A 15,956-nucleotide genomic window follows, 5' to 3' on the forward strand; every position below is an offset into this window, starting at 1 on the left:
CTATGAGTTAAGCATAACAAAACAAATCAAATAGAAAAGAGGATTTAATTATTATGAATATTTAGATTGGAGAAAAGAAAAATGATTTAACTAAATCCTTCAAGTATATAAAATATTTTTAAAAGCTGTATAGTAATTAGTTCTTTATTGCCAAATAGCAAATTACTCCAAAAATTGACAACTTGAAGCAAAGAATGTTTCTTATTTCACAGTTTCTGTGGTCAGGAGTTGGGAACAGCTTAGCCAGTGGCTCTAGCTCCAAGTTCATGGCTTCATGAGGTTGCAGTCAAGATTTATGCCAAGGCTACAGTCAGCTGAAGGCTTGACTAGGGTAGAGGATCAGCCTTCAAGATGGCTCACTTACATGAATGTTGCCAGGAAGCTTCAGTTCTCACCAACTGCTGACAATCGTATGGGTTTTTCTATAGGATTTCTGAGTATCTCAAGCTCTAGAGCTAGTGATCTAAAGAAGAGCAAAGACGAAACTGTAATGTCTTTTATGACCTACTTTTGGAAGTCACCCAAATGTAATTTCTGCCACGTCTATTCATTAGAAGCAAGTCACTAAGTCTAGTCCACACTGAAGAGATGGGGAATTATGCACCACCTCTAGAAGGAAAAATGTCACATAATTTATGGACATATTTGAAAGTCATCATAGATGGTGATCAGCTGAATAAAAGTAAATGGTATTACATTATAAGAAAGAACTCTATGATAGCATATCTGCCCCTCCCCCCATAAAATCTGGAAGCAAAAAAGATAATCTGGGATATACATATATATGTATGTATTTTTTGGGAGATTTTTTGAGAGTGTGAATGAACATATAAACCAATGGATCTCAACTGAAGCAGGACCACTGCTTAGGGGGATCTTTCAAAAAATTTGAGTTGATTTTTTGATTGTTATAGTATTCGAGGGGGAGTACTGCTGGCATTTAGTGGATGGGAGCCAGGAAAGGTAGATGTTTTGCAATATCTCGGACAGTTCTGAACAACCAAGAATTGTCTCACTTCCTGCTTGACTTTCCCATGTCCCCTCATGTAGGTGACAACTCATGTTTAAGTATTTGAATCTAGAACTTCTGTTTTAAAATTACAAATGTTATTTTTGCGTGGTTTCAATGAATACCAAGGGAGTTTGAAGAAAGAATGTACTTTTTTGTTAGAATTCACTAAAATTTGTTCCCTTAGGAAAATCATTTTATTGACAACACACTTGTATTATTTAAGTCTCCTATGCAATACACCTATATCTTCCTGCAGTTATAGCTGTTACATTCAGTGATTCTATCTATAGGTGCATGTACCTGGCTTAATTCACTGTCTTTTGGTTTAGTCACTTGTGAGCATTTGCATATTGATGTGCATACTATTTAATTATAAACTATTTTCTATTTCTCATTTATATTACGTGAGGACATGTTATTGATATTTTAAAAGAAATTATGTACATGGGTGAGTTATGTTATCTGTATTATTTCAAGATTATAAAAGGAGCATGGCAAAATATTTATTATAAAAAGGATGCATTGAGTATGATGTGGTTGGAGAAGGACTGGCCTACAAATCTGAAGTTATGGCACTATTTTTTTAAAGATTTTTTAAATTAATTTATTTTTTTAGAGAGAGAGAGCACGTGAGTGGTGGGAGGGGTAGAAGGACAGGGAAAGAATCTCAAGCAGACTCCCCCCCAGGCACGGAGCCTGATGCAGGGCTCAATCTCACGACCCCAAGATCATGACCTGAGCTGAAATCAAGAGTTGGACACTTAACCAAGTGAGCCACCCCAGGCGCCCCAACAGATCTGTGATGTTATGACACTATTAATCACCTTATATGACAAGCCCTTGACATTTGTGGGGAAATATTTTAGAGTAGATCTACACAGGAGCAACAAAATGTGAGTCATGTCTAATGTCAAATTTTCCAGTAGCCATAGTTAAGAGAATAAAAATAGTCAAGTGAAATTAATTTTAATAATATATTTTATTTAACTATAACTATTATTTCAGATATGATCAATATAAAATTATTGAAATTTTTACATTTTTTTTTCATGCTGTCTTTAAAATCTGATGTGTATTTTGTACTTATAACATGTCTCAGTTCAGGTAAGCCACATTTAAGTGTTCAGTGGACACGAGTGGCTAGTGGCCACCATATTGGACAGCACATTCTGAGAAGTGCCATGAATAGAGAAATTTCAAGAAAGGAAGTAAAATGTGAGCAGTCCCTTAGTTTATTAACAGACAAAATGCTGTTGCTCCACATCTCCATTTCCTCTTTTTTTTTTTTTCCCTGTCAAATTCCTCCAGTGGAGGTGCGGCAAGATGGGGACTTGATGGAGAAGATAAAACTAGATACCCTTGACTGAGGTGACTTGGTTGAACAGGACCTTGCAGCTATTAGCTGGAAGATTTGTCATTCCAGCTCAAGCACAGATGATCTGCAACACAACTTCTGTGCCAGAGTCTGCATAGGGAGATGAAGCAGCAACTTCATAATCACAGCCACCTGCCGCAGCTTAAAACTACAGAACAAAGGAAGAGCATTCTTCCCTTGACAATTAAATCTTGGTCCCTTTCTCCTTTGTCCCCAGGCATCAGATCCCTCCCAACCTGATACTTGTCCTCTCCTGCCAAGTATAAAGTTTTTCTTTTCAAATGACAAAGATTCCAAAATTACCTGTGTCCTTTCCTTTCCTACCATATGTGTCCAACATCCTGCTGATCCTCATGTAGCTGATATCCATGTTGTTTCCCACTATTAACAAGTTCATTCCTAATTTATCCTCTAGCAGGCAGTACTACAGCTTTTTAGCCTAGTGGTTAAAACTTGAGCCTTAGACAGCAACAAGCCTAAGTTCAAGCCCTGTTTATGCCACTGAAAAACTGTGACCTTGAGAAGTAAATAAAACTCTGAGGGACACCTGCATGGCTCAGCAGGTTAAGTGTCTGACTCTTGATTTTTGGCTCAGGTCATGATCTTGGGATTGTGCAGTCGGGCTCACATGCTGGGCATGGAGCCTGCTTAGGATTCTCTCTCCCTCTCCCTTGCCCTCTGCCCCTCCCTGCCATCTCTTAACTGAAGCTCTTCTTTTTTTAACCTATAAAATTTGGGTGAAAATAATATCTACCTTATAGAATTATTGCAAGACTCAAATGAGACAATGGATGTCATACATTTAGCATAGAACTTGACACACTGTGAGTAATTAATACATTGAAGCTCTTATTATATATTTCCTTGTTCTATAATTTCTTCCCTGCTCCTGGCCACCTGGTCCAAGTTCTAGTCATTTTTCAGTCTTTGCCAGCTTTTACCTCTTCTCTATGGCTTCTGTAAATTTTAAAGATTATTTATTTATTTATTTATTCAATTATTATTTGAGAGAGAGCATGAGTGTGCATGGGCATGAGGAGGGGCAAAAGGAGAGGGGAGAGAGAGAGAGAGAATCTCAAGTAGACTCCATGTTGAGCGTGGAGCCTGACTTGAGGTTCAATTTCACCACCCTAGATCATGACCTGAGCAAAATTCAAGTCAGATGCTTAACCAACTGAGCCACTCAAGTGTCTGCTTCTGCAAATTTTGTTGTCTCCTTTTCATGTTTTTCTTGAGAAGTCTGATATAAACTATAATGGTATTGACTTCTAGTACAGGACACATAGTGGTTGCTTAGTAAATTCTTTTGTTAATTGATTGATGAAAAAGGGAAAGAAAACTATAGTAGATTCTGCTAATGTCCTACCCCACATCCCCTCAGTTCTTCTGGGTTTGCTTGCAGCTGTGGTAGACTGTTTCAGCATGCCCCCAACAAGCATGTTCTATGTGGTTCCTCAGAAGGTCCTCAGCGGAATGGAGTCACCACTGCCCCCAACAGTATCCCACTTGTTAACATGCCTTTTGTTGGCTTTGCTTCCTTCCCTTTTCGTTCCCACCTAAGCTTCCTAGAATTATCTCCTAAATTAATCTACCCATAGCAAAGTCCTTGTCTCAGGGATTTGTGTTGGGGAAACCTAAATAAGACAGGAACTAACATTACCAAGTCCATGTTGCATGCAAAGCACCATGTTAGGCATTCTACTTTATTGTCTTTTTTCATATTCTCAACATTCTTATGGGGTTTGGTATTATACCCATTTTATAGTAACAGATTAGAAAGCCAAAGCTAAAACAATTAAATGACTTGTTCAGGGTCATAAATATATTAAGAAGCCAACCTAGCAATCTAAATGCTTCTTTACGTGCCATTTCTGAGTTAATATTTGTATGGAAAAGAAATAAAATATTTCAGGGTAAAAGAAAAATATTGCAGGAAATAGGTAAAAGTGGACCTCTTAGTTTTAGCCTAAATGTGACCCCCCGCAAAAAGATATAAAAGCAGAATATAATGGAATAGTATCCAGAGACATTGTCCACTGAACGCTTAGATGAATTTAAATGCTTTCTTTACAGTCCACTATCTTTATTCTGGGAAATAAAGACAAGAAGATAAGGCAGCCTGAATGAGTCAGATTTTATACGACTGTATTAGAAGATGAAACCTATTTGGCTTCTATGACATTGAACAAAGAATGAGACAAAGGAGACTTTTCTGGGTACTTAGATACTAAAAGGAAAGACTTGGATGGATGAGAAAAATTATTGAGAAAAATTTCTCTTCCATATTAAAATTCTCATTCAGAATTGATTTTTTTTTATCTTCCCAAGTCACACAGGGCATGTACATAAGGGTGATTGAATTATTACATGAACTGTCAAATCCAATAAATGTGGGGTAAGGAGATAGCTGGGCAACCGTTAAAGGAAGCAAAGGACAAAGAGATAGGTTTTCCATATGCAGAGGCAAGCGTTATCAGATGGCCAATGCATTTTCTAGATTTCTAGGAACTATATTAATCAAACTGAAAAAGAAACCTTCAGTTAGAATTGGGGGTATTATTTAGCTAATGCATGTTACTTTCTGTCATTCTATATTCTAGCTGTCAGTCAAGTTTATAATTCTTGGAAAATAAAGGTGATAAGTTTATATAAGGTAAAGCCCTGCATTTCCTGAGAAAACAGAATCAAGTCCTCAGTTTGCATGAAGTTTGAGAACACTCAAAATTTATACTAAGCTTTGAGATTATCCAACAAAATGTACAGCAAATCTTTATTATATATTGCCACTAAAGTTGCTGATGTTTGCCTTTCATAACGGCACGTGAAGTCATAAAGAACTAGTCAATGTGAATTGGGTATTACAGTTTCATTCGGTTGAATTTTTAAATGGTTTTCACTTATGTATAACCCAAAAGAATTACATCATAATATTTACTGTAAATTTATTAGCTTTGCTATGAAGTCATTTAGTTTTAAGCCCTGGAGAAAAGTGACTTCTAGCCAACCAAGCATTTACAGTGTGCCCTCTAATTCACATTCTAATAAATGTCATTTTCTAAGTGCATTACCTCAGGTTTTGGCTACAACCCAGATGAGTCCTGAGAGATTAAAAGAAATGTGTTTTCTGACTGATTCATCCATATTTTATTTTACTTTTCATTAAGAAATTACTTTGAAGAAAATCAATAATCTCCTGTGACTGAGGGGAGAGGTTAGTGTGTTGCCGTGGTGCATTCTAATTTCTCAAATCAGACTGCCTTTAGTCAGCTGTCGCTGATAGAGTTTTTGTCCTTTCTTGTTCTTGCAGCCTGGGTACATGGAGACCCCAGGAGAGTGGCCTACCCTACAGACAGCAAGGGCCACTTTTGTGGACAGAAGGGCACCCCCAATGAGTGAGTATGGCTACCTTTCCTTTGTCTGATTTTTGCCGTCTAAGCTGGAACCTAGAAACTGTAACTGAACCAGCATGAGTTCGCTTCTTGGTGAGTCACAGGTAGAAACTACACCAGGTGAGTTGTCACACAAGGGAAACTTTATTTGCACCAAATAAGTTGATCACAGGAAATAACTTCCAAAGTTGTGACTCCCTGAGCAAGGGTGAATGGGTTCCTTTTATTTAAGATTAGGATGAATATTTAGATGGGAAAGCTTTGTCATCTTATGCAGAGGTAGGTATAAGGTCATGCATGCACCTTAAAGAAACATGCCTATAGAAATATATAGACATATATATAGATATGGTATGTATGATATGTAAATGAGGCTTGTGCTCCATCTTGGGCAGAGATTTTAGTATTATGACGAGGTAAAGGTAATTAATTGTTGGTCATTCCAGAGGTCACTCCATGGTCCATTTGTGCAGAAGTGAGTCAGGGGGGTTAACTCAAACAAGTTTGGTGGTCTGGGCCACCAGAACTCTTCCTCAGGCAGTCATCATTGCTTGAGGGGTAGTTTCAGTGTCCATCATGGGATGTTATGCCCATAAGGTCCTTTGCCTAAGTTAAGAGATAAGTTGGGAAGAAGAGCTTAAGGAAAATGTGGGACAAATGTTGGTGGGTACAAGCAGGTGAGCCATAATGGCCAGGTCTCAGGGTCTAGCTGGTAACAAAATCATTTTACATTAATCCTACTAGACTTCGTAAGAAGATTGAAATTCAGAAAGGAGGTTTTTCCCTCCCATTTTTCCTAGAGACCATCTATAAGCAATTGGGAAATTTCATACTATATGATTTAGGACAAGTTGTCATTGTTATGCAGCATTTTATTAGAATGCATGGAGACTCTGCTTAGTAAAAGTATAATTATAGTGGATGAATTGGACGAGTGATTTTATCAGAAGCCATATTTTAAAATGCCTTATGAAATGGGCTTTTGGAAGGCTGAGTTCTGAGTAGCTAAACGTTGCAGTTAGAATTGTTTTTGCCACAGTACCTACTGACAAATCACTTCACTTTTGAAAGTGTGTGCCACCCAGAAATCTTCAGTGAGTGGTAGGCTTTTCAAAGCTACTTGGTTGCTATAGACTATGGCTCTGACTAGCTGAAACAAGGGAGAATGTTCTATCAGATTCCTTTCTAATGTTAATCATAACAAAAGTTTCCAATTTCCAAAGGCAATTTTTCTGTTTCTTTACCTTAAAAAAAAAAACAAAAACATAAATTTAACATTTTTAGAAAATTTCCTCTCTTTTCTCACTGGTCCGTTTCTTTTCTGGCAATACCTGGGTTTTTACTAGATCTCCTGGTTCTTCATAACCAGTTCAGTTTCTATAAAAGTTGGCATTGAATGGGTAAAAAGCAAAAACAACAGCAGCCCTCACTACTACCAAAAACAACAAAAAAATAAGGTTCAGAACATTTTTGTGTGTGTGTTTTTATGTGAACATTTGTTGTGTTCAGTATGTTGCCCACCCATAACTTTGGAGCTTATTATTCCAAGAGATACAAATTTAAAAAATAGATTCAGGAAAGGGTTAATAAAGTTCATGGAGTAGAATTATTACAGATGATCAAGAGAAACTAGAAATTTGGACAGCGGGGTGGGTGAGGATCAAATCCTTAATCATATCAGATTGAGTTTATGACAGACGAATGGACTCCTACAAAAGGTCCTTGTAGCCCATTGGAAACTGGACTAAGTCCTCATCTAGAATGGTAATTCTTATTTTAACCTCAGTAACTCAGAAAACCCTAGACATTGCCAACAAAACTTTTACACTATGAAGGACAAAGAAAGCACCAGGTGGTGTAAAAAAAAAAAAATCATACAAATGTCTAAATCTCTAGTTCTTAAAATAGGCTATTTTTAAAAGGACCTCTGTAACAGTAAGTTTTCTAGACCTAAGCCAATGACCTACTTATCTCCAACAAAAATGGGATACTACAAATTGCAGTACATAAAGATCATTCAAAGACCATCCTAGTGTAACACAGACTTGTTCATTAATGTATTATTTATAATAACAATATATTGGAAGCTATGCAGATATCCAATAATATGTGGATGATGGTAAATTATGATGCCTCTAATGTAATGGAACCATTAAAACTTATGTTTATATTTTCAAGAGGTGATTCTGTTGACTTTTCCTTTATAGTTTCTGGATTTTGTGTCATGATTGTAATTGCTTTCCTACTCTTGAAAAACATTCACCTGTATTTCTCTAATATTTTTATGGTTCCCTTTTTTACAGTTAAATTTCTAATCTACTTGGAATTTCTTTTTTTTATATGGACTGAAGTAGGAATCAAATTTTTTTTTCCAACTGCAGATGCAATTATCTCAGAATAGTTGGTTGAATAATATGCTCTTTTCCCCACTGATTTTTGATACCATCATTATCATGTAATAATTATATAATATATAATTTATATTTTTAAGCTTCTCAATTGTTTTAATTCTTATAATTGTGTATTAATTTGAAAATTTAACAAGGAAGTTTAAATGATGGTTAGAGTTTTTAATAGTAAGTGAAAATATTTATGAGAATATCAGATTTCAATCACTTAAACCGTGTGGAACTATCACAGACATAGGCAGAGAGAAGTAAATACAAGTAAATACAATACAATTGGAATGTGATAAAGGTGGGATTCCGAATCAGTAGCAAAAATATGAATTATTAAATGGTACTGAATTAACTGAAATGCTATTCATGAATATAAAATTAGATATTTATCTCCTACCTTACACCAAAATGAATACTGAAACACTGAAGATTTTGTATATAAAATACACAATAAAAAAAGTAACAGAAGAAAATGCAGAGGTATATTTATAGAATTATGGGGTAAAGAAGTCTTTATTTGAAAATATATTGCCACTATATTACCATTTAACTCACTGTATACAAAGTTAAAAGATAAGTGGCAACCCAGAAAAAAATATTTTCAACATATGTATCTGACAGTGGGTCAATAGCTTTATTATATCAACTGCTGTGACAAAATTAAAGAGGAAAAGAATAATTCAGTATCAAAGTTGGCAAAAGTCATAAACAGAAAATAACATAATGGCCAATAATCATACAAGGCATTGTTCAACCATAGTTAAAGAAATGCAAATTAATACACTTTTTTGCTTATTAGGTTGAAAATTGAAAACATTAAAATTTTACAGTGTTAAAAGCATCTCCTTTTCTACTTTGGTAATGAAATATAATATTTATCAAAACTGTGGTATCTAAATGTGGTGTGTCTCCCGATCGGATTGGGGGGGCCCCCAAATGTGGGGTGGCTCTTGGGTGGAAGCCAGTGGTGCCCGTGGTGACAAGAATTCACCCGAGGCAGAACAAAGGAGATAGAAGTTTACTGAATACACCTCAAGGGAGCTGCAGGCCAGACAGTGGAGGAGAGGTGATCTGCATGGAGGTAGTGGGTGGGGGCTGTTTTTAAAGGGGGAAGGTGAGGAGGTGTGGCAACATGCGGAATTTCCCGTTTGGTAACTGTGCCTGGTTGTAAGTAGCCCATCGGTTAGAGGTCCTATGGAACTTTTGAGGTGGGTCCGCTGATGGGCCTGTCTGTATTCATTCAGCCAGGGTCACTTTGGGCCCTTCTGCCTTGACCAAGTTTCCATTGCTCAAGCCTGTTGTCTAAAAGTGGCTTCTATGAAATACTTTTCAAATTTGTATATTCTTTCTGATTCAGCAGTTTTCCTCCTAGAAACTTACCTAGTGGAAATTTGCATAAAATTTCCTGATGTTATAGTGATACAGGTACTATGAAATAGTAGTAATTAAATGGAAATATCCTATATGGCTATCAGTAGAGATTAATTAAATAAATTACAGTACAGTCCTATGATAAAATGTTGCATGTTTACCAATCCTAAAAATCTTGAACATAAACTGGTAAAAATATCATTAAATTAAAACACACACACACACACACGCACGCACGCACTTCTGTTGTAAAATGAAATGCATCTATGTCAGGATGTGTAATTAAAGCCCCCCAAACAATACAGTCCAGGAAATACTTGTTAGACTCTAACAGAGTATTTGTACTTGTTAGTGTCATGATGTACTTACAGCAACCCTTAGATCCTCAATTCTCAAACACCTTCCTTATTACTAAGCTTAAATTCTGTGTTTAGAAATAGTGTGATAATATTTGGGACGTAGAGTTTGGCCATTTTGTGTTTTGTATATCCATGCCTAACCAAAAAGACACTAGGAGAGCACTGGGGGTTTTCTAAAATGTCAAAACAGATAAAACAGAGACCTCAAAGGAAAACGGAGTGCTCTGTTGATGTAACTTTCTCTGCCTTTCAGGGAAGTTATTCCTGATACTTGTGTATGGTCCTGTTCTTTGGGATTTCCACTCAATTGATTTTGATGCCACCTCCTGGCTACTACAAAAACTTCAGCTTGTAGATGTGTTCTGAACATTGATACAGCACAGTTACCAAATTAGATGAAAACACCCATCCCTAGAGTGAGATTCAGTTAGAGAAACAGCTCAGATTAAGAGGACAAAACTCTGCCATTTACGTTTTGCATCAATTTGGCATCTAGGTCCAGCAAGAAAACTTGTCTTCAGTTTACTGAAGAACCTCTCATAAAACAGCAAGGAGGTCTCACAAATTTGTTTGAACACACTACAAGGCCCGAAGTAACTTGATTTAATTTTTAAAAATCTATATCAATATATTTATATACTTATATAGATATAATATATGCATGTGGAAGTAAACTGAACATTAATGAAGAGCTTCTAAAGGCAATAAAAGCAATGGTCTCCTGTCCCAGGACTCCTTAATGACAATTTCATTCCACAGAGACCCTCTCTTCTCTCTCTGGTTCTCTTAGTAAGTTCAGGCTGCTATAACAGAATACCATAGACTGGGTGGCTTGTGAATGACAGAAATTCATTTCTTACAGTTCTAGGGACTGGAGGTCCGAGATCAGGGTGCCAGTGTGGTCAGGCTCTTGGTGAGGGCCTGTTCCCCGGCGTGCAGACAGCAGGCCTCACTCTGCATCTTCAAATGGAGGAAGGGGCTAGAGAGCTCTCTGGGGTCTCTTATAAGAGCCCTAATCCTGTTCATGGGGGCTCCACTACCATGACCCACTCACCTCGCAAAAGTTCCACCTCCTAGGACTATCACATTGGGGGTTAGGATTTCAACATATGGATTTGTGGGTGGATACATTCAGTCTATAACACTGGCCTTAGTTCTCTGGTGGTTTTTTGCATAACTTTAAGTAATATGCTTATTCTTTTGTTTTGTGCTTTATTAATGTTAGAAAGTATGCATTAAAAAAGTATCCATTGCCAGCCTGCTATGAAAAATGAAGATTTAACTCATTTACATTATCTCTTTGCCTGATCCCCTCCTCCTCGCTTGTTTGCAGTTAGATTATTACCTGTAGATTTTCATATGGTTACTTCTGTGACTTTAAATAGTATACTAACACCTCTATTTCTTGTTCCATTAACTTTTGTCAGTGTTTTGACTCCCTCTTTATATAAAAGGAGGATATTACCCTGCTACCTTTCTCTCCCTCTTTCTTTTCATTTCCCCTTCCACTTTCTATATTTACCTTTTTACTTAATCAAATTTGTTATGAAGTTCAGTTCCACAACTTTTTAAAAAATTTTATTTTATTATGTTATGTTAATCACCACACATTACATCACCTTCCATGTTCTACTGGTAGGTTGATTCTAGAAGTTGGAAACAAAAGACTTTGATTCTGTTATAACTATGTAAACTTTACTCAATACCAGGCCATTCCATTTTCATGTCTACTAGGTCACTGATATCAAAGTCAAATCTTATGCTTTATTAGTGGCTTAGTATCCTCCCATATTTTAGTTTGCTTTAACATAGGGCATTAACATTCTTAATTATATTTTGCCAACAAGATTTTTTCTTTAAAAAATTTTTTAATTGGCCCATAGTTGACTTACAATGTTACCTTATAGGTAATGTAATATGTAATTATATATAATGTTGACTTATAATGTTTCGGGTGTACAACATAGTGATTCAACAACTGTATACATTTCAATATGCTCACCATGTCAAGGATAGTTGCCACCTGTCATCACAGAAAGTTATTATAGTATTATTGACTCTATTCCCTATGCTGTCCTTCTCATCCCTGTGACCTATTTATTTTATAATTGGAAGTGTGTACCTTTTAATCCCTATCCACCTATTTTGCCTATCTCTCTGCCCCTGCCCCTCTGGCAACCACCAGTTTATTCTCTATATTTATGAGTCTGTTTCTCTTTTGTTGTATTCATTTGTTCACTTGTTTTGTGGCATATAAACACAATGGAATATTAGCCATAAAAAAGAATGAAATCTTGGGGCGCCTGGGTGGCTCAGTCGGTTAAGCGTCTGCCTTCGGCTCAGGTCGTGATCCCAGGGTCCTGGGATCGAGCCCCACATCAGGCTTCCTGCTCCGCGGGGAGCCTGCTTCTCCCTCTCCCTCTGCCTGCCGCTCTGCCTACTTGTGCTCTCTCTCTCTCTCTCTCTCTCTGTCAAATAAATAAATAAAATGTTTAAAAAAAAAAAAAAAAGAATGAAATCTTGCCATTTGCAACAACATGGATGGACCTAGAAGGTATTATGCTCAGCTTTTGTGAATAGCCTTTATCAGGACCCAATCACCCCATTTTTCAGAGGCCCCTTTTCTCTGAAGACAACCCTGCAGTGCCTCTGTCCTTTTGTTTCACTCAGGACCTGGTAAATTTTAGATCTACTGCAAAGCTTTAATTTTGGGACTTGTCTACCCCATTAGATTGGATCCTGATTCTAGAGTTGCCAGACTAAGCAAATAAAAACACAGAATGCCCACTTAAATTTTAATTTCAGATAAACAACAGACACTTTTTAAAGTATGTACATGTCCCGTGTACTGTTTCCTGTTTGCCAATTTGTTTTCCTTGCTGACACCCTTGTTTTGATAGAGAATATTCTCGATGATCTTCCTAAAGAAAGGAAGCACAGGAAGTGTATTTCCTGAGAAGTAAATTCCTGAGTATTTCCCCTAGAAATACTTTTCTTTTCCCTATTTATAGTTGATTGATGGCCTACTGATAGATTTGTACCTTGAAAGACAATTTTTGTCAGAAATTTGAAGACATTGTTTCAGTGTTTTTGGCATCCAGTGTGGCTAATGCCAGACTGATTCACATATTTTGTGGTGACTTTTTTTCTTTTGGAAAAGGCATTTAAAATCATTTCTTTATTCTTAGTGTTTTGAAATCTCACAGTGTGACATCGGTGTTTTTCTCTTCTTAAGTTATTTTTGTTCAGTCTTGAGTCCTTTAATTCTGAAAAACTAGGATTCTCATTAGCCCTGGAAATTTTTCTTCAGTTATTTCTTAGCTATTTTCATTCTTCCCATTTTATTGGTTGTCTCTTTGGAATTCTGTTATTCACACCTTGGACTTCCTGGATTCATTTTTTTTTTTTTTTTTTTGGTTTCACATTTTTATTTAAATTCCAGTTGGTTAACATACAATGTAATGTTAGTTTCAGGTGTAGAATTTAGTGATTCATCACTTCCTACAATACCCAATGCTGCTCACAACCAGTGCCCTCCTTAATACCTGTCACCCATTTAACCCATCCCCCCTACCTACCTGATTTCCAGCAACCCTCAGTTTGTTCTCTATAGTTAAGAGTCTGTCTTATGGGTTACCTCTCTTTTTTTCCCCCTTATGTTCATACATTTTGTTTCTTAAATTCCACATAGGAGTGAACTCATACAGTACTTTTCTTTCTTTTATGGACTTATTTCACTTATAATACTCTCTAGCTTCATCCACTTTGTTGCAAATGGCAAGATTGCATTCTTTTTAATGGCTGAGTGATATTCCTGTGTGTGTGTGTGTACACCCCAAGTACTCTTTATCCATTCATCAGTAGATGGACATTTGGGTTCTTTCCATAATTTGGCTATTGTTGATAATGCTGTTGTAAACATCGGGGTGCATGTATCCCTTCAAATGAGTATTTTTGCATCTTTTGGGTGAATACCTAGTAGTACAATTACTGAGACATAGGGTAGTTCTATTTTTAACTTTTGGAGGAAACTCCATACTGTTTTCCAGAGTGGCTCCACCAGTGTGCATTCTCACCAACAGTGTAAGAGGGTTTCCCATTCTCCACATCCTTGCCAACACCTTTTGTTTCCTGTGTTGTTATTTTTAGTCATTCTGACAGGAATGAGGTGATAGCTCACTGTAGTTTTGATTTGCATCTTCCTAATGATCAGTGATATTGAGCGTCTTTTCATGTGTGCTGGCCATCTGGAAGTTTTCTTTGGAAAAATGTCTATTCATGTCTTCAGCCCATTTCTTAACTGGATTATTTGTTTGCTGAGTGTTGAGTTTGTTGAGTTCTTTTTAGATTTGGGTAACAACCCTTTATCAGATATGTCATTTGCTAATATCTTCCCCCATTCCATAGATTGCCTTAGAATTTTGTTGATTGTTTCCTTCACTGTGCAGGAGCTTTTTATCTTGATAAAGTCCCAGTAGTTCATTTTTGCTTTTGTTTCCCTTGCCTCCAGTGATGTGTCTAGTAAGAAGCTGCTACAACTAATTCCAAAGACGTTATTATCAAAGGGGACTTTGGTGGTTTCCTGTCTCACACTTAGGTCTTTAATCCATTTTTATTTTTGTGTATGGTGTAGAAAATTGGTCTAGTAAATGGGATTGCTTATGGTCTTTCCTATCCATTCAGAGAGTCCCCTTTAACATTTTTTGTAGGGCTGGTTTAGTGGTCATGAATTACTTTAAATTTTGTTTGTCTAGGAAATTCTTTGTATCTCCTTCTATTCTGAATGATTGTCTTGCTGGATAGAGTATTCTTGGTTACAGGTTTTTTTCTTTCAGTACTTTGAATATATCATGCCACCCTCTTCAGGCCTACAAAATTTCTGCTGAAAAATCAGCTGATAGCCTTATGGGATTTCCCTTGTATGCACCTGTTTTCTTTTGCTGCTTTTAAAATTCTCTCCTTATCACTACTTTTTGCCATTTTAATTACTGTGTGTCTTGGTGTGGACCTTCCTGGATTGATTTTGTTGGGGGTTCTCTGTGAGTGTTGGATCTGGATTTCTGTTTCCTTCCCCATATTTGGGAAGTTTTCACCTATTATTTCTTCAAATAAATTCTCTACCCCCTTTTTTCTCTCTTCTCTTTCTAGGATCTGTACAGTGCGAATGTTAGTACACTTGATGGTGTCACTGAGGTCCCTAAATCTATTTTCATTTTGTATTATTTTTTTTCTTTCTCCTGTTCAGTTTGATTGCTTTCCATTAGTCTGTCCTCCAGATCATTAACCTGTTTCTCTGCTTCCTCTAGTCCACTATTTATTCCATTTAATGTATTTTTAATTTTCATTATTATTTCTTCTTCTCTGATTGGTTCTTTTTTATGTTTTCTGTCTCTTTGTTGGGGGTGTTATTGAGGTCCTCCACTCTTTTCTCAAATCCACTGAATATTTTTGTGATCATTACTTTAAATTCTTTGTCAGGTATATGTATTACTTCATTACGTTTAGTGCTCTTGCTGTAATTTTGTCCTGTTCTTTTATTTGGAACAAATTCCTTTGTCTCCTTATTTTATGTAACTCTGTGTCTGTTTTTATGTGTTAAGAAAGTCAGCTACATCTCCTGCTCTTGAAAGTAATGGCCTTATAAAAAGGTCCTGTAGTGCACTGCACTGCAATGTCCCCTGTTTACCAGAACCTGGCACTTTAGGAATGTCTCTTATATATGTTGTGTGTGCCCTGCTGTGGTAACTGAGCTGTATTTGCCTTTAGTCCAGTTATCTGCAATGGCTCTCTTTCCTTGTGGGTAGCATTTATTTCCTCTCTTAGTGGGTCAAGCTGTGGCCGCCTTGCACTTGAGTTGAGTCAGACTAAATGTTTGCCAGAGAGGCAGTAGCACTGAACTGCAGGGTTCTTTCCCTCTGTTGTCCTTTGAGAAGCTTTTGTTGGTGGGCAGGGCCTGTAGTCAGACCAGCTGTCTGCCCCCAGCCCACCTTTGTGGCCAAATTCGATCCTGTGTATGTGGTTATCATCCCCTCTCCCCTAGAGCAGGAGTCA

General features: G+C 36.9%; 1 protein-coding gene across 2 annotated transcripts in view; it reads left to right on the top strand.

The window, feature by feature from the left end:
- SLC44A5 (solute carrier family 44 member 5) overlaps positions 1 to 15,956 on the top strand; it is a 350,669-nt gene that overhangs the window by 259,985 nt on the left and 74,728 nt on the right. For both annotated transcript variants that reach the window (XM_078072903.1, XM_078072904.1), the window contains one exon: positions 5,695 to 5,779. In XM_078072903.1, coding sequence (XP_077929029.1) covers positions 5,695 to 5,779 — 85 coding nt within the window. The remainder of the gene's footprint in view (positions 1 to 5,694; positions 5,780 to 15,956) is intronic.

This window comes from Halichoerus grypus, chromosome 5, assembly GCF_964656455.1.
Source record: "Halichoerus grypus chromosome 5, mHalGry1.hap1.1, whole genome shotgun sequence".
Taxonomy (NCBI): domain Eukaryota; kingdom Metazoa; phylum Chordata; class Mammalia; order Carnivora; family Phocidae; genus Halichoerus; species Halichoerus grypus.